The sequence below is a fragment of the Gadus chalcogrammus genome, chromosome 10 (assembly GCF_026213295.1).
Source record: "Gadus chalcogrammus isolate NIFS_2021 chromosome 10, NIFS_Gcha_1.0, whole genome shotgun sequence".
Lineage (NCBI taxonomy): Eukaryota > Metazoa > Chordata > Actinopteri > Gadiformes > Gadidae > Gadus > Gadus chalcogrammus.
This window is the reverse complement of record NC_079421.1, coordinates 7,727,151-7,746,465: the sequence shown is the minus strand read 5'-3', so window position 1 is coordinate 7,746,465 and position 19,315 is coordinate 7,727,151. Positions and strand designations below refer to the sequence as shown.

General features: G+C 50.4%; 1 protein-coding gene across 2 annotated transcripts; it reads left to right on the top strand.

The window, feature by feature from the left end:
• Positions 1 to 306: 306 nt before the first annotated feature.
• Positions 307 to 18,067, top strand: ankrd13d (ankyrin repeat domain 13 family, member D). Of its 2 annotated transcripts, none has more exons than XM_056600627.1 (17): positions 307 to 562; positions 950 to 1,075; positions 1,208 to 1,343; positions 1,438 to 1,562; positions 1,743 to 1,788; positions 2,102 to 2,245; positions 2,740 to 2,929; positions 3,471 to 3,537; positions 3,960 to 4,041; positions 5,431 to 5,492; positions 5,760 to 5,890; positions 6,235 to 6,392; positions 6,563 to 6,679; positions 6,862 to 7,034; positions 7,869 to 7,948; positions 15,724 to 15,978; positions 17,238 to 18,067. In XM_056600627.1, exons 1-17 carry the CDS (start codon positions 536 to 538, stop codon positions 17,299 to 17,301), a joined length of 1,983 nt encoding a protein of 660 aa, XP_056456602.1. In that variant the 5' UTR covers positions 307 to 535; the 3' UTR covers positions 17,302 to 18,067. The 2 variants fall into 2 exon arrangements, with proteins under 2 accessions (XP_056456602.1, XP_056456603.1); XM_056600628.1 differs by having other exon boundaries at positions 308 to 687; positions 17,238 to 18,066.
• Positions 18,068 to 19,315: the final 1,248 nt, after the last annotated feature.

Sequence of the window (19,315 nt, the reverse complement as noted above, 5' to 3'; positions counted from 1 at the left end):
CCACTGCCCCACCCTGTCTGCTCTATAGAGCCTCTACCTCACCCTGTCTGCTCTGTGGAGCCACTACCCTGTCTACTCAATAGGGCCACTACCCCACCCTGGCTGCTCTGTGGAGCCACTACCCCACCCTGGCTGCTCTGTGGAGCCACTATCCCACCCTGGCTGCTCTGTGGAGCCACTATCCCACCCTGGCTGCTCTGTGGAGGCACTACCCCACCCTGGCTGCTCTGTGGAGCCACTACCCCACCCTGGCTGCTCCCCTAACCTGGAAACGGAGCCACACACATTATGGGGAAATAAATAATACCATGTCGCTATAACTTGCATCCCAACTACTTCCTGGGCTTTCAGGAGGAATATTTGCCGATGTCTGGCAGAACAGCTGTGGACCAATCGGAGGGTTTCGGGTCCTCCTCTGCTGCAGCTGTCATCAACAACATCGGATGCTCTCCACTCCAGTGACCTGGATGTGATATCACCATCAGGCCGAATCTTCTGTATTGTTGACAGCTCAACAATATGACATAAACCGAAGATGACTGTCAACGAGGAGACTGTCTGGGTTAGAAACGAGGCATATGTCAGTTTTTAAAAAAATAAATAAAAGCCAACTATGTCCTGCACAATAGACAGCTTTGACCGGGCACATTGTCGGCTGTAGCTGGTTGTAGTGGAGGCGGATCCCAGGTGCGGAGAGCAGATCGATGTTATCGGCTCGGTGGCCGTCGTTAGCTCCTAGCTAGCTGTCAGATATCAACGAGTGACTAACCATGTTTTGAAGAATGGCACTATTTCGAACGTATTAACGTTACCGCATGTGAAGTCGTTTTTGACATAACCAGACTAATAGCTGCTAACCATCCCTGCGGTGTTATCAGGGAGGCTAACTCCTCAGTTCAGCCCAAAAGGACGGGCTTCTCCTAACATCCAGTTCTTCTGTTTCGGGAAGTGGTTCCTTCGACATCTTTGTGAGGATCCAGCGGACACAGCGATGGCCCTAGAGGCGTTCCCTCTCCATCTCCTGGTCTGGAACAACCAGTATCTGGAACTGGACCGAGAACTTCAGAAAAATGAGGTCCATTTCAATGGCATTTGCATTACATTGTTGCAGTGTTTCTTACTCCTGGATGAACCACCTGGTCAAAGTGCCCCTGAGGTGTCTGACTGCATTAAGTGAAGGACTCTTGGTTGGTTCTTTCTTCTGCAGAAGGATGTGGAGCGCTTGGATCCTCGAGGGCGCACCCCGCTGGAGCTGGCAGTGTGTCTGGGCCACCTCGAGTCAGCCCGGGTCCTGCTGAGGTACACTGCCGACCCCACACACTGCAACGCACAAAGCTGGACCAGTGAGTACCTGCCGGTTCCTGCCTTCTATCTCCTATCATGGTCTGGTCCATTGTATTACAAACCCTGCTAATTTTCTACTGAAACTTGTTTCAGTTCTGCAGGAGGCTGTGAGCACCGGCGACCCAGAGCTGGTTCAGTTGGTTCTTCAGTACAGAGACTTCAAACGGGCCACAGAGAGACTGGCCGGCATCCCGGAGCTGCTCAGCAAACTGAGACAGGTACGACTCAGAGGAGAGGTCAGCATTAACCATGAGGGAGATGGAGAACTGCAGGTTTGTATATGTGTATTTGTATGTGTACGTGTGGTTTGTCATATTTTCAGTCCAGTAATCAAAATGAACTGCATAGCATGTGCCTAAATTATGTTTATATCTTTTTTCCTTTGCAATCGTGTACAGGCCCGGGACTTCTATGTGGAGATGAAGTGGGAGTTCACCAGTTGGGGTGAGGCCATTCTTCCTCCTCTAGTTGTAGTATATCATAGGGTAATATAGTATCAGTGGGTATATCAGAGGGTTTCTTCCAAATGATAATCCCTTTTTTGTGTATCCTTCTGTCAATACAAATTAATTGGCAATTTCAATCCTTGGTTGTTTCAACTGCACTTCTGGCCCCTCCACAATCCCATATCTATTGCACTCTCTTAATCCATACCTTCTTCTTCATGACTCCTGATAACCTCATCTTGCTGTCTCCTCTCTGTCTCCCTCCTCTCTCCACCCTGTCTCCCTCCCCTCCCCACCTGTGTCCCTCTCAGTGCCTCTGGTGTCCAAGGTGTGTCCCAGCGACGTGTACCGCGTGTGGAAGAGCGGCTCGTGTCTGCGCGTTGACACCACCCTGCTGGGCTTCGAGCACATGACATGGCTCAAAGGCCGCAGAAGCTACATCTTCAAGGGCGGAGGTACGGCTCTGGGCCAGGAGAACCTCTGGGAATCAGAGCATCTGGGTACATACCTCTCAGAAGGAGACGGTTCGGTCTGCTGTCTGCGGAGCTTGTCGTGGCTTCATTTGAACAGTTCTCGGTTATTCAACTGGTGTTCTTAATTTAACGAGTGAAGTGTATTTAATGAGAGCCCTCAGTGGTCTGCCTCTCTACTCCCATCTAGTGGAAAATCGGAATGGAAGCAACACTCCAATGTTCCTCGTCAATGTTCAAACTGAGGGGTGTCCAATAAGACAAGATTCCAAAGTCTGTATAATTTTGTAATATTACGGCGTGTGTTGAGGCATACAACATATTTCCAATGCACTATTCCTCCTATACTTTAGTAATTTAGGGAAATATATTCCCAATGCATTTATCCAACAATACCAAGGCCATCTTATCCTCCAGATGTGCCTGATAAGGCTCTCAGACAGTCCGTACTCTAATGCCTCTGCCCGGTGTGTCCGCAGATGACGGGGCGGTGGTGATGGAGGTGGACCACGAGAAGCAGGTGGTGTACACGGAGCCGCTGGTGCTGTCCCCGCGAGACGCGCCCTCCCTGCTAGCCGCCATGCAGCCGTCGCAGGAGAACACGGCGCAGAGGCTGACCGCCCCTATCGTCTCCACGCACCTCAACACCCGCAACGTGGCTTTCGAGAGGTCAGGCCCCCCACGGGGAACGGCCGGAATACACTGTTCAGTTTGTTTAATAGCTCTTCTCTTACAGTGCTTATATAGGTAGATGGATAGACAGACAGACATACAGACATATATCTGGCTGTTACACACGACGATTCAACTATTAAACATGACTAAAAGGGTCTAACATTGGAGATCACCACTCATATATAAACAGGTATGTATATTATATTTATTACACGGCTCTTCTCAATGTTGTGGAATGCTCCGTTCACTTGCATGGGCCTTCACAACTTCCGGCAGTTAATTATTTTTGGATAATTCACAGTTGCTAAGCATATAATGACCACTGTCAAGAAAAGTGGATTTTTTGCCTCTGGTTCACGACGTCAACGTCTTTGGCGAACCATTTTTTCTGCTGATCAACACTACGAATTATAATTGTAAAAATACCCAGCATGTATATGCTGGGTTCGCTGCTCATTGATTGAAGGACATATTGAGTACAGAATTTGATATTGGTTATCATGAGGCTGGGTCCTGACCTTTTTCTGTCCTCCAGGAACAAGTCGGGGATCTGGGGCTGGCGCTCAGAGAAGAGCGAGGTGGTCAGCGGCTACGAGGCCAAGGTGAGCAGCCCTCTGGTCCCTGGGACACACTGAGGCCCATAGCTCCATGCTGAGAGCCCCAGCTCTGAGCTGAGGGCCCCAGCTCTGAGCTGAGAGCCCCAGCTCTGAGCTGAGGGCCCCAGCTCTGAGCTGAGGGCCCCCAGCTCCGCGCTGAGGCCCCCAGCTCCGCGCTGAGGCCCACAGCTCCGCGCTGAGGCCCACAGCTCCGCGCTGAGGCCCACAGCTCCGCGCTGAGGCCCACAGCTCCGCGCTGAGGCCCACAGCTCCGCGCTGAGGCCCACAGCTCCGCGCTGAGGTCCACAGCTCTACGCTGAGGCCCCCAGCTCCACATAGAGACCCGCAGCTCTGAGGACGGCTCCAACCCCCCCGTCCCCGTCCCTGTTACCATGGTCCCCGGTCACGCCCCTGCCCTCTGCCTGCAGGTGTACAGTGCCACCAACGTGGAGCTGGTGACACGCTCGCGGACGGAGCACCTGTCTGACCAGGACAAGTCCAAGAGTAAAGGTACACACACACACCAGTGGAGGCTTCTCCAGTGAGGAGAAGGAGGAAGATCCTCCTTAACATTTTTGAGAATAAAAAATGTAGATTGTTCAGACTACATTAATGAATTAATGCCCTTAAATAGGACTACTTTAATGCCTTTGTATATGTTATGTTCGTTTCCCTGGATAAAGGAACATTAGCACCCTCTATCGCCTATTGACAATTACTTCAGGGAGGACGTTCCTCCCTCAGTCTCCATTGACTCCCATTCATTTCCCCGAAAGTGTTGGCGGCCGGTGAATAACATGGGGTTCAATGGGAGAGAGGAGGAAAGTCCTCCTCTGAGTGGGTGTGACTAGCTAAGGGATCTGGATCTCGCCTACGTCTATTCACGAATAGGCTGAAGCCCTGGTTGCGCTATGAACGAATAAGCAGGAGTCCTGGCTGTGGAGCAGCCCGGAGGGAGGGGTTATCCCCTCAGGTCTATGGTACGAGAACCAACAAACCCGCTCAGTCGAATGCCTCGTTTCCACCGAGCGGTTCGCTCCTGTTGGTTGAGGTACAGTGCGGCTCTGTTCGCTTATATTGACGTTTCCGTAGCCCTCGGCCGGTGGGAGGGGTTGCGTAGCCAGCGAGGAGGGTTGATCTATAAATGAAGTCCCTCAATCTTAATTGGCTTAACACCATGACCAACATTCTGAAACATCCATTAACATCCACATTTGCCTCAAACAATGTAGGCTTACAGCCCATGTGAACAGTTGTGAAATAATGTTCTTATTCTTTCAATTGTTTGTTACTCTGACCGTTCTTTTTGATATTGTGGAAAGGATGTTAGTGAATGATTCAGAGCATGATGCATTTTAAATGCCGTCACTTTTGGTATTGTGTCTTTATTTTTTCTTAAAACAATTGTAGCTGAAAGTAAACAGCCAAATAACAACCAATAGCTTGAGTCATTGAGAGCAAAAACGGGCCCAATGATAGTCCTTGACTAATTAATTTAGTTTTACAAATCAAGAGTAGGCCTGATTTGACTAATTGGCTTCGCATCCTTTCCTTCTGCCATTGTAGTCCAATACATGCCGCCCACCAGCTTTCAAAGGACTTCCACTGGTGGATTTGTGTCAATTCACATAATTATCCCATCCTGCTATTTTATAGTTCAGCAAAACACCCTGAAACATCTTGTGTCACATAGTTATGCCACAATAGGCTACTATTGGTGCAAGCAAGCCAATGGCAGCCAAGCACGCAGTCCTTCCTCCCTCACTTTAAAAACTGACACACACACACACACACACACACACACACACACACACACACACACACACACACACACACACACACACACACACACACACACACACACACACACAGTGTTGTAGTGTTGTTCTTTGCTCCCAGGGTCCAAGACCCCCCTGCAGTCCTTCCTGGGGATCGCTGAACAGCACACAGCGCACAACGGGGTAAGGACCCGCACCACCGCTACACAACGCTACACTACCGCTAAGCAACACTGAGCCTGTACATACACTGTGTCCCCGTCACCGCTACACAACACTGAGCCTGGACACACACTGTGTCCCTACCACCGCTACGCACCACTGAGCCTGGACACACACTGTGTTCCCACCACCCCTACACAACACTGAGCCTGTACACACACTGTGTTTGTGCGAGGCACGTGAATAAATTGTGGTGTGTGTGTGTGTATGTCTGTGTGTCTCCTTCAGGGTAACGTGTCGCAGTGTGCCAGCCCCCACAACCCTACGGCCATCTCGGCGGAGGAGTACTTCGACTCAGAGTTCGCCCTGAACGGCCGCGACATCGGCCGCCCCGTGGAGCTCACCAGCAAAGTCCAGAGGTACGCTGTCTGTCGCCATGGCAACGCAGTTTAGTGGTACCCCTGTCTGTTGGCATGGCAACGCAGAAGGACCCGGACTGCCCCCCCCCCCCAGGTTCAAGGTAATAACCCCCCCCAAGGTTCAAGGCAATAACCCCCCCCCCCCCCCCAGGTTCAAGGCAATAACCCGGTCTCCCCACCCCAGGTTCAAGGCAATAACCCGGTCTCCCCCAGGTTCAAGGCAATGCCCCCCCCCCCAGGTTCAAGGCAATAACCCGGTCTCCCCCTCCCAGGTTCAAGGCAATAACCCCCCCAAGGTTCAAGGCCACCCTGTGTGATAAACCCGGTCTCCCCATCCCCCCCAGGTTCAAGGCCACCCTGTGGCTGAGCGAGGCCCACCCCCTGTCGCTGGCCGAGCAGGTGACGCCCATCATCGACCTCATGGCCATCTCCAATGCCCACTTCGCCAAGCTGAGGGACTTCATCACCCTGAGGCTACCCCCCGGCTTCCCCGTCAAGATTGGTGTGTGTGTTTGGGTTTGGGTTTGGTGGTTGGGGGTCTCTCCACTGAGGCCCTATGTGTGTGTTTGTAGTGGTTGAGGTGGTTCAGAGGAGACCCCCGTGTTGTGGTAGTGGGGGGTTGTGTCTGTGGTGGTAGTAGTGGTTGAGGTGGTTCTTCGGTGTGCTCCTCAGAGATCCCGCTGTTCCATGTGCTCAACGCCCGGGTGACATTCAGTAACCTCTGCGGCTGCGACGAGCCGGTCCACAACATCACGGTGACCCCCCCCGAGGAGGGGGCAGCCGAGGCCGGTGAGCGCTCACTCGCTCGCTCACTCACTCACTCAATCACTCAATCTTGATGGGTCTGGTGTTTGACCTCCCATATCCTCTTTACACCTATTTATACACAATTACACATACTATTAAAATAGATAAAGTCATCATCATGATGGTGATGGTTCATGTCTCCTGCTGTCCTCCGTTGGGCCCAGGGGAGCCCGACGGGGGGGTCAGCTGTGAGGTGGACCCGTCGGTGTTCGAGCCCCCGGCCGACTACGCCACACTGGGCCCCGGCCGCAGCGAGCCCATGCGCGACGACGACGACAACCTGCTGCAGTTCGCCATTCAGCAGAGCCTCCTGGACGCCGGCACGGAGAGCGACCAGGTACCCCCCTGATTACCCCCCATAACACCAGGTCAGACCCCCCTGATGAGACCATCCAGAAGAGCCTCCTGGACGCCGGTACGGAGAGCGACCAGATCCCCCCTATGACCCCCTAAAGACCTCCCCATGACCCCCCCATGACCCCTAATGACACCAGACCCCCTGAACCCCCTAATGAAACCAGGTCTGACCCCCCTAATGATACCAGGTCTGAAACCCCTAATGACACCAGGTCTGAACCCCCTAATGACACCAGGTCTGACCCCCCTAATGAAACCAGGTCTGACCCCCTAATGAAACCAGGTCTGAACCCCCTAATGAAACCAGGTCTGAACCCCCTAATGACACCAGGTCTGACCCCCTAACGAAGCCAGGTCTGAACCCCCTAATGAAACCAGGTCCGACCCCCTAATGAAACTAGGACTGAACCCCCTAATGAAACCAGGTCTGAACCCCCTAATGAAACAAGGTCTGACCCCCTAATGAAACCAGATCTGACCCCCCCTAATGAAACCAGGTCTGAGCTCGGGGTCTCAGTTATGATGAACATAGTTAAAGCCCCGCTATCCATCTTGGTGAATTAGTATTGCATTGAACTTCTGCAACTGCAGTGTGTGTTGATGTGTTTTGCCCTGACCAGTGATTCAAAGGTTCATGTGAGCATCAGCTTTCCCCTCCTAAACTGTCCTGCCTACTAAAGTGTGTGTGTGTGTGTGTGTGTGTGTGTGTGTGTGTGTGTGTGTGTGTGTGTGTGTGTGTGTGTGTGTGTGTGTGTGTGTGTGTGTGTGTGTGTGTGTGTGTGTGTGTGTGTGTGTGTGTGTGTGTCCTCTCCAGGTGACCATCTGGGAGGCCTTGACCAACACCCGCCCGGTGCCCCCATCTCCCCTTTATGAGGATGACTGTCAGCTGGAGAGGTACTGTACTGTTTCTGAAAGGAGAGAAAAGTAGCTCTAAAGGCCAGTTCAGACCAAAGATTTGCGACGCAACTGCTTGCAACTTACAACTCCTTGCGACTCCTTGTGAGGAGACGGGCTGAGATGTTCTAAAAACTGGGCAGTTCACACTGCTGCACCGGGGGGCGACGTCAACTGGTTTCCCTAGCAACTGTGAACGCTCTGGCACAGCCGAGAGCCGCAACAGCGTCACGCTAAAAAGTAGCCTAACTGCGATTTGTTTTGTATTACTGTAGGCGTTTTTACACTGCCAAGTATGCCGTCTTATGTACTCCCTTTTCGCGGCACAGTCGGCGCGTTTACACTGCCCGAGGTAAATTGCCTGGGGGGGGGGGGGGGGGGCCTTCTCCAGTGAACCAAGAAAGCCTGTGCCGTGACGAACGGGGATTTTAGCCCCTCGGTTTTATAGCCTACAGGAAACTTGAGATAAGACAGTGAAATCGCGGGGCGTGCCAAGCCGCGGCCGATCCAGCTTGGCAATGTGAAAAAAGGCCTAATTAAAAGGAGAAGACGGCGAGTTAGAAAGCCGAGAATATGGAGCCGCAGTTGGGTAGGCCTACTTCAGCGGCAGAAACAGGGTGCCTACGCCAATCTTTGTAGAGAGCCTTCTATGGGCAAAAAATATTTTTATTGATCCCCTTTGAGAATGTGTGTGTGTAAAGGGGTGGCTCTGGGCTATATTCTGGCCTTTCTCCTTTGTAAAGCGCATTGTATTGCTTTTGGGCAGATACTGCGCCCATTCCTTGATTCGCCCTAGCACAGTACTCCAAACAATTAATTTTGTTCCAATTGAGTTTAAATCCAACTCTAACGAATAAATGGTCCGGTTTTAAGTTTCATAGAATATTCATACATTCCCAGGGCATGTTAAATTAGTGCATGCCCCGCCATTAATTACACACTTGTAAAATGTAGCTGTCAATTGATGGAATGGGGTATTTCATACATCATCACAACCAAAATTTGGAATTAATCAAAGAAATTTCAGAAATAATACTGAAATGGCTATTTCTTTTTGCTACTACATTTGAACGAAATATTTATGATCCCCCAATGTTGACCTGAAGTTGATTGGTAGACTGTCGGAATGGCAGTAGGCCTACTAAAAGGTGTCGGAATGGGGGCATGTTGGAATGGCTGCATATAACCATAACAACGGTTATAGCTAACGTGTACTGTGGACAGTACGGGACCGGGACGGAGTAAAGGGCTTTTTATGGTTCCACGTTCCCGCAACGCAAGAGGTTTATGCCCTGTTTACACCTACCCGATAGTGGGCCCTCAACACACAAAAGACCCTCGAGAACCCTAGACAAATAACGATTGTGAGTGACCAGATTGTGTTAAGGAAGACCCTCAATCTGCCACTTGGGTATAAATAGGGGGTGATGGATGGATGTCCTACTTTTATAATTACAGGGTACTTCGCCCATTTAGAACCGGCGTTCTATTATTATAAAATCGCTATTGTAATATAAATAAATATCTAAATAAATATCAGTCTAAACCAGTCTCCCCTTTTCCTTCTCCCGAAATGACGCCAAATGACGCCAAACACGTAATTTGACGTGTTTGGCGTCATTCAAAATGACGTCAAATGACGCCAAACGCACTTCGGGTGTCTTCCCTGGCATAAATCGTTATGTTATCGTTATAACATCGGGTATGTGTAAATGCTACCCCGATAAATTGACCCGATCATAATTTTTTAGCCCGATGTCACCCGAATCACCCCGACTTCCACATCGGTGGTCCATCGGCCATTAGCAGCCATTAGCGGGATGGTGTAAACGGGGCATTACGGACCGCTTACGTCCTTACGGACCCTCCTTGCGTCAAAAGCATTGGCCGGATGTGTGCCTCCCAATCATCGTAACCTTCCATCGAGGTGACGCAGCAGCAAGGGCTGTGATTTGCCCGCTAACTAAAACCCGACGTAGAACCATAAACGTTCACAACTGCTTTGGAGCGTCTGCGTGATCATTGCGTTGCGGGAACATGGGACCATAAAAAAGTCTTAAGGCTGTGACATACAAGTTGTTCTGTGCTGTGTCCTGATTGGCTGAAGAGAAATAGCTACGTTGTTGCGTCTTAAAACTGGACCAGGCGATTTGACATGTTCAATCTCTGCTCTGGCGACTCCTTGCGACTCCTTGCAACGGCATCAGCCGCGCTGCAACGACCAGTTCACATTGCTGAAACTTTTCCCCTGCGACGTTTCAAAACAGTCTCGTTGCAAGTCGTTGCGAGGCAAATCTTTGGTCTGAACTGGGCTTAATGCAGTAAACGGTGGTTTACCTAATGGTGGTATACGCAGTGTTTGTATTCTTTGGCGTAACTTTCTAACTTTGGCGTTCACAGAGGTTAGCTCCTACTCCTTGACTTGCGCAAGTGTTTTGGAGTTTGCGCAACCAAACCCGTGCAAGGAAAGTTCACATTTATGTAGCTGAGATAACTATGGCCTTGTTAGACAGGCAGGATCAACCACTGTTCATGGACTTCTAATGAGGCCGTTCATTAGCCATGAAGCCTCCGCTTAATTCACCGCAGTCAATTCTCTATTGGATAAAGATAATTTGTCACTTGGAAAGTGCTGTTGCCTATTTGGGTATTTTGTACTAATAATAATAATAATAATAATAATAATAATAATGGATTGAATTTATATAGGGCTTTTCTAGACACTCAAAGACACTCGACAGTGAAGGGGGGACCTCACGAACCACCCACTTGGGTGATGCACGGCAGCCAATCTGCGCCAGAACGCTCACCACACAACATCTTGAGGCGGAGAGTGAGTGACTGACTCATTAATGAGTCAGTCAATTATATAGGAGGATGATTAGTGGGCCAGATTGAATGAGCCTGGTGGTAATGGAGCTGTTTCTCTTTATTTCTGTAACCAGTCCAATATGAAGCTAATTGGTGTGAATGCTGAAAGAAACAAACATTAAAACGTTCAGCTCCGTTAGTACTATTGTACTATTCTTTTCTGTATTCATATAATTCATAATTCCAAGGATATTCAAGGTTTTTCACCCAAAATTCCCCCATTCATTCCCATTGGAAAATTCAAAAAACGCTGATTCATGCTTCATCCTCTTCAACACATCATAACTTGGTCAAATTTCACCCGTTTACCATCGTTCAAACAATTAAACAGATCTATGTGGTGATTAACATAATTTACAGACGGAGGCGCGGTTGGCTATCAGTGACGTCGCAGACGAAACTGTGCGCTATCACCACGTCGTGTCGGCGCTGGTGAGATCCACTGCGAACCGGGCGGCGAGTTTCATAGTAAATCCCCCGAACCAGGGCAAATACAGAGACCTCAAAGCCTTCCTGTTGAAGACTTTTGAGCTGTCCCAGTCAGAGCGGGCCAAACGGTTGTTGACTATTCGAGGCCTCGGGGACAGCAAACCCTCCGAGCATATGGAGATGATGCTCAACCTGCTGGGTACGGAGGAGCCTAACTTCCTCTTCATGAAGCTGTTCCTCCAACACATGCCACCACAGGTCCGGACGGCGCTCACGGGCAAAAGGATTACCGACCCACGCACGTTGGCAGAAGAAGTCGACCGATATTTCCTGGATACTCAGAGTTTCGTACCCGAGGTGCTAGCCCAAACAAGCAGTGTCAACCACCGGACAATGACAGGCTAGCCAACAGAACTCCGGTAGCCGCCGAAGGCCGCGCCAGCACAGGAATTTGCACATGCGTTTCGGCACAAAAGCAAAGAGGTGCCGGTCCCCCTGCAACTTCAAACCAACGTTAAACGCCAAGGCTTGCGCTCATTAGTGGCCGTGAGTGCAGCCACGTCAACCCGGCTATTGTCCATCAGGGACACACTCTCCGGACGCAAGTTTCTTTTTGACACCGACGCGTCCTGCCGGCTACAGTGGAGGACACCGCGCCTGGCGGCCACGGCCCGCAGTTGAAGTTCGCTAACCACACCCCCATCCGACCGTATGGCACAAATGCCGCTTTTCCACTGCATGGTACCAGCTCGACACGACTCGACTCGACTCAGCTCGCATTTTTTGCGTTTCCACCGCAAAAACATGGTATCTGGTACCTGAAGTGGCTGCTTTTTCTAGTACCGCCTCGCTCTAGGTTCCAAGCGGCTGAGCCGATGCTCAAAGGTGACGTCGGCAGACGGCTGGCCACTGATTGGCCAGAGAGTGTGACGAAGTCACGAGAGCGACATGGCAACCATGCTGGTAACAGCCATAGCAGCGCCGCGGCCAACATATTCCACTTCTTCAACTTCTTCAACATGCCAGCTAATAATATTAATGTTATCGATGTCCTCCATTGATGTTATGTGGGTTCTCTCCATGTGTGGGTTGCGTAGGTGTTGTTTGCGTCGCGTACAAAAATACGTCACGGCCCTTTCGCGCAGCCGACCCCGCCCACGTCCAGGAGGTACTATTTGCGGTGGAAAACGACCCGTGCTGCTGGCGTGTCGAGTCGTGTCGAGTCGTGTTGAGTCGAGTCGAGTCGAGCTACATGTGCAGTGGAAAAGCGGCAAAAGACTGCAGACCTGTGCTTTGGAGACCAGCGATTCAAGTGGGATTTCGTCACGGCCAACATCTCTTTTCCCCTCCTCGGCGCAGATTTCCTTTGTGCGCACTATCTGCTGGTGGGCGTCATAAACAACCGCCTGGTGGACGCACAGACGTTTTCCTCGTTTCCATGCGCCCGTGGTGAGGCAGCATACAATCCACATTGTTCATTGGCGACCTTGTGGAGATTACCGCTGCCTGAACGACGGTACCACACCCGACCTACTCAATCCCGCACATCCAGGCATAATGCCCCGATCGCCATCACCACCGACGCGTCTGACTACGCCGTCGGCGCGGTGCACGAACAATGGGTCGATGGTGCCTGGCAGCCGCTCGCCTTTTTCTGTCGCCAGTTGACCCCCAGGGAGCGCAAATACAGTGCGTTCGACAGGGAACTCCTTGGACTCCGGCTGGCGATCCGCCACTTCCTTTCCTCCTGGAGGCCGAGAGTTTGCGGCTTTCGTGGACCACAAGCCACTAACATTTTGCATGTCCAAGGTGGCGGAACCGTGGTCCGCCCGCCAGCAGCGCCAGCTTTCGTACATCTCTGAGTACACCACAGACATCTGACCCATGCTGGCAAGTCCAACGTGGTTGAAGACTGCCTCTCCAGGACAGTCATTGGAGCCGTCCAACTGGGCCTGGATAACGTCCGTATGAGCGCAGACCAGGCCTCCGACCTCGCAGTCCAGACCTTAAGGAATTTGGATATGGGTTTGCGCCTGGAGGAGGTTGCGGTTGGCATCTCAGATGTGAAGCGCAACGTCTCGACAGGCCAATCGCGACCGCTGGTCCCGTTTTTGAGGCGTTACATGGCCTTTCCCACCCCGGCAGGAAGCCGTTGGTAAAATTGGTTTCCCAGAGGTTTGTGTGGCAGGGGCTTAGAAGGGACGTCAGTGCTTGGGTCAGCTCATGTGTTGACTGTCAACGGTCCAAGATGCACCGCCATATTAAGGACCCCTTAATATGGAGTTTACTGTTCTCGAGAGGAGGTTCGACCATGTCAACGTCGACCTTGTTGGACCGCTTCCCTCCTCTCACGGGTTTACCTACCTCTTCACCATGGTCGACAGGACGACCCGCTGGACTGAAGCGGTTCCCCTCTCCTCCTCGACGTCGAGGAGCTTTGGGACTCCTTCAGACCTCTCCTCAGACGGGGCCCAAAGTTCACCTCGGAACTTTGGAACGTGGTGGCTGAAGGGTTGGGGGTCAAGCTGCACCGCACTACCGCCTATCACCCCCAGGCTAACGGCTTGTGCGAACGTTTCCACCGTTCCATGAAGGCGGCCCTACGAGCCAGCTTGAAGGACGGCAACTGGGTGGATAGGCTGCCATGGGTAATGCTCGGCCTCAGGTGCGCCCCTGAGGAGGACCTACAGTCCTCATCGGCGGAGCTGGTCTACAGGCAGGCCCTACGAGTGCCGGGGGATTTTATTCCTAACGCCTCGGTTCCCTTGTCGGCGGCCGGTCAACGTACCTCCCTCCTGGAGACCGCCAAGGTTTTCGCGCCCGTTCCCACGTTGCAACACGGCACTCCCGCTTTTCGCAGGTGTGCATGGTGGGCTATGTTTTCATTCGCAATGACGCACACCGTGATCCCCTACGCCCTCCTTACAATGGCCAGTTCAGGATTTTACGCCACGGCAACAAGTACCTGGTGGTAGACGTGCCTAGACGTCGGGGTAGACCTGAGACCGTTTCCTGGGATAGGATTAAGCCGGCTAACGTGGACGTTTCCAGGCCGATGGAGGTAGCGCAACCCCGTCCGCCTGCGCCGCACCCCCCGCTTACCGTTGAGACTCCCTCGACCTCGTTGACCCCCGGGACCTCTGAGTTGGTGGACGACACCGACGTGCCTGCTGCTTCCTCCGCCTCGACCCCTGTCATCCGTCGCCCCTTCCCGTCACAAGGACTTTGACTATGGGTGAATTCTGGGGGGGCTTGTGTGGTGATTAACATAATTCACCCCATCGGAACTATGGGTGGGGGGGATGTGTTTAGCACGGACGCTTTAGGCAGACCGAACGACCATCTCAGTTGAGTCCTCATTGACTTTCGAACGTGCTGGTTTAAGTGGTGTTTAATAAAAACTCAGTTCTGGATACTCCGCCTCCGACTCCTGTCTCTCGGCACTACATCTACACATTTGTATCTTCAATAATGTTTCAAAAGAATTTCGATATAATTTATACTTTATTCATAATCAGTTTTAGTTTCATTACGGATTCGTTTTCAGTTGGTCTCACGCTAACCGTTTGCCTCAGCTGTTGCTCGTTGAGATATCAGTAGCCAACACCACTCTGGAGTCTGGTTAAAGTCACCGTGGGGGAGGGTAGTATAGTCGTTAGCGTTAGCGTTGACGTTAGTGTAGCGCTGACATTAGCGTTATTGCTGACGTTAGCGTCAGCGATGACGTTAGCGGTGAGACTTCAAAACCCTTCATCCTACAGACTTCATTGTACTATCAAAATGTTCAGCAGATTTCTTAGATTCAGTGTATTGATTCAACATTCAGCTTCAGCAGTGTAGCGGAGCATTTCAGCAGCAGCAGACGTTAGAAGTATGACTTCAAAACCCTTCAACTCATTCATACTTCATTCTACAGACTTCATTCTACCTTCAAAATGTTAAGCAGATTTCCTAGATTCAGTGTAATGATTCTTTAACGTTCAGCTTCTGCAGTGTAGCGGAGCATTTCAGCGTCAGCATTCACACCGCAATACCTTCAGGGATGGCAATTCTAGTTAGCCTATAAATATAATGCCACTGCTCTGCCACTTTCCTGCTGGCCAGGGGACATGCCATTTATCATAAATATAAACGTCACATAAGGGCATTAAATCATAACAGGTTGGGCCTTTTGAACTGTATATGTGTACAGTGTATATATGTGTAGGATACATATGTTGGTTCAATTTCCTGAATTTCAAAACTACACAATTAAAATAATTATTGCTGGATAAGATGCACATAATGAAACAAATCAAAAATGTCCTTTTTTGATTTACTGGAAGGGACTACATATGCATACATTCATACTTACTGCATTTTTTTCTATCTTCTTAATTTGTTACGTAATTTCATTTTTTTATTTTGTAAATCAATTGTGTTGATTTCCCGATTTCCCCCCGGGTTTTTTCTCTCTCTCTCTCTCTCTCTCTCAGGGCGATCCAGGAGTCCCTCTCCATCGCACTGCCGGGGGCGGAGCCGGGTGGGGCGGCCGACGACCGTAGCCTGTCCTCCTCCTCGGCCTCGCCCGCCGACCTGGCCGCTGTGGCCCCGCCCTCCTACAGCACGTTGGCCCCGCCCTGTCAGGCCACGCCCCAGCCGCCCCCCGCCGGGCTACCCCTCCACAGCTTCGAGGAGCAGCTGAAGATCGCCATGGAGCTGTCATGCCGCGAGCAGGTGGAGATCGACAGGTGAATCCTCCTCCGTCACGTACACCGAGAGCAGCTTGTCTCCTAACGGCCCTTCTTTTTCTCCCTAACGGCCCGTCTCTCTCTCCCTAACGGCCCGTCTCTCTCCCCCTAACGGCCCGTCTCTCTCCCCCTAACGGCCCGTCTCTCTCCCCCTAACGGCCCGTCTCTCTCCCCCTAACGGCCCGTCTCTCTCCCCCTAACGGCCCGTTTCTCTCTCCCTAACGGCCCGTCTCTCTCCTAACGGCTCATCTCTCTACTAACGGCTGTACAGTGCGACAGTTTTGATCGCATTTGCTATTAAAATATATAACGTGCGAAGAACAATACAAGTCCACTCGCACCGGTGCGAAAGGGTGAGAAGGACCTGTGGCGAAAAGAAATACGTCTTTCTGTACGGCTTTCAATGGCACTGCTAAGCGCGAGTGTGTGGGAACATGATGGGAGCGATGCATGCAGGGAAATGTATTTTGAATTATAGGCTCGCCAGTTCCACTCAACTACTAAAAAACTACATTTCCCGAACATTCACACGTTGAGGAGGGGCTTTGTAACGGTCGCGGGAAATTCACTTTTTAAGCAAAACAGAAAAATGAAAAGGTATTTCTCTGTATTCAGAAGTTCTTCTTCATCAAATAAAGATAGAAACTTTGAAAAAAATCCACGTATGGAAGAGATTGACTCGGCGACCACAACCAGGGAACCGGCACCTTCAGACGAAGCCGACTCCACCCATGACTCCGTCTCGGCCAACGGGAAAACGTACAGGTTTAACCCCCAGTGGTTAAAAACGTTCAATTGGCTGGTCTACGACCAATCCAAGAAGTCTATGTTTTGTAACTATTACGTGGAGGTAGGGGAAAGGACATCAGAGGTTAATAAATAAGTGTTTGTTACATTTGTACATTCAATTTGTAAATTACTTAATTTTGTTGAATGTGTTCACCACTTCTGGCTGCTGATGTTTTAAAAGAGGCTCTCATAGTCACTTTACTATTTAATATGTTCATTGTCACTTTACTGTTGTTGAATTTGTTCATATTGTGTTACTTTTGTATATACATGTCCTAATCTGTTCATATAGTTGTATCTGAATATTTTTTATTTTTTTGACTATAGTATGTGTGCTAACAAAATTATTTTTGTGCTACTGAATTTTTTTGCTTGCTAGCACCAGTGCTACCATTTTAAAAAGTAAGCGTACAGCCCTGCTGGTCTCCTAACAGCTGGTCTCTCTCCTTACGGCTGGTCTCTCTCCCCAGGAGGTTCAAGGAGGAGGACGAGGAGTTGGAGCGGATCCTTCAGCTCTCGCTCACGGAGAAGTGACCCGGCTCAGTTAGTCCCGAAGATTTTGGAGGCCCTGTTTTAGTTTTTTATTCGGATACGTTAATATATTATGATTCATTCCATAATTGATCTTGCATAAAGGCTGCTAGTAGCTAGTGTTTGTGTCCAGAACAAGCCGTGATGACGGGTATGTGAGTGAGCGGAGGAGTATAAAACACTAGTGTTGACGGTGGATAAGGGAAGGAAAGTTTGACTTTAGATTTCTTGTCTTTCTTTTCATATTTTGCACAACAATCCAGCTTTTCTTATTGAGTGGTAAACAATCCCTTAAACATATTATATATGAACTATCAATGGTAATGATACAAACTGAAAACAAAGTTATGATGTAATAACTGATTTAAGAATATAATATAAAAATACATATGTTTGCTGCTTTCTCTGTGAAAGAAATATTAAATAATTATGATGCCAAATTCCTCTGTCTTTATATTGGTTTAAACATAAAATTGTTCTTAAACGGGTCATCATTTCTTCATTGTTCTAGTAAACATTAAATTGGCAGAAATGTAAATAAATGTGATTTTTTTTTGATGGATTGTTAAAGAACCAAATAGCCCTTGCTTTTACGCACATCAAGGCCTTATCGTTGGGTCATTCCGCGGACCAGTGTTCCGTGACGGTACTGCATGTGGTCCGTGGAAAAGCACAATAAAATATAAAGTACTTCCTTTTAACAAGCCTGTTGTACTGATGCTATGACCAGTTGTTTTTAGTGAAACTAGGCCTATTAAGAGGGGCGGGTAATTCAGGTAGGACTGTGTGTAGACATATTTAATTATGAGTATTATGAGGTGGTCCGCGAAAATCCTTGATTAAAAATAGTGGTCCACACACACACACACACTTGAAAAACCTTGCCTTAGGCTAGTTTAATATACATCTATTGATGCACTTAGACACATCATCAGTGATGGAACCTGGGGTCATTGGGTGTTTCGGGTCTCGCAACATCATACACCCTCAACCAGGCGACCCAGCCGGGATTGATCAAGTCCCAACTTGTGTCTAAGTAGCATGTACCCACGGATCGCCCCTCTTGATCCACAGCCATCTAGAGGCCTTCTCAGCTGCCTCTCTGGTGGTCTTGATGGCCTTTCTCTGACGTGCACCTGTGACTCCAAGCATGCTGTATGCTTTGCAGAGAGATCGCGCTGCAAAGCCTCTACAGCCCACCTCTATTGGCACACACCGGGCACGCCACCCCCGTCTGCGGCACTCCTCCACTAAGTTGGCATACTTGGCACGCTTCCTCTCATTGGCCTCTTCCATGCGCTCCTCCCAGGGAACTGTCAGCTCCAGTAGGACCACCTGTTTGGTTGAATCTGAGAACAGAACTATGTCTGGTCTCAGGGTGGTTTCCACGATTTGCTCTGGGAATCTGAGCTGCTTCCCCAGGTCGGCCTTCATCTGCCAGTCCGGTGCGGTTCCAAGGAGTCCCGCTGCCCCCCTTGGCTTGGGCTTAGGCTTCTCCCCTGCTCGAATGAAAGAAATCGCCTGCCTTGCTGGTCGGAGAGGCTTGTTCTGGGTGATGCTGGTTAAGATGGTTTCTGCTATCGCCTTCAGCACCTGGTCGTGGCGCCAAGTGTAGCGTCCTTCTCCCAGGGCTTTGGAGCAACAGCTGAGGATGTGCTCTAGCGTTCCCCTTCTGAGGCACAAAGGACATGATGGTGCGTCAACCTTGCCCCAGCAGAAGAGGTTGGATGGGCTGGGCAAGACGTCATAGACGGACGCAATCAGGAACTTGATCCGGTAAGGCTCAGCTTGCCAAAGCTCAGACCAGGAGATCTTGCGGTCCACTGCCTGTTCCCATCTCGTCCATGCGCCTTGCTGTCGCATCCCCACCATCTGGCTAGCACGCAGTTCCTCCACGCCAGTTCTCACTTCCTCTTGGACCAATCGGCGTCTGTCTTTGCCCAGGGCTTTGTCGTAGCGTGTGGTTGCAACGCTACCAAGCCCTGCTCGTCCAGATGCCACTGGGCCGACCAGCACG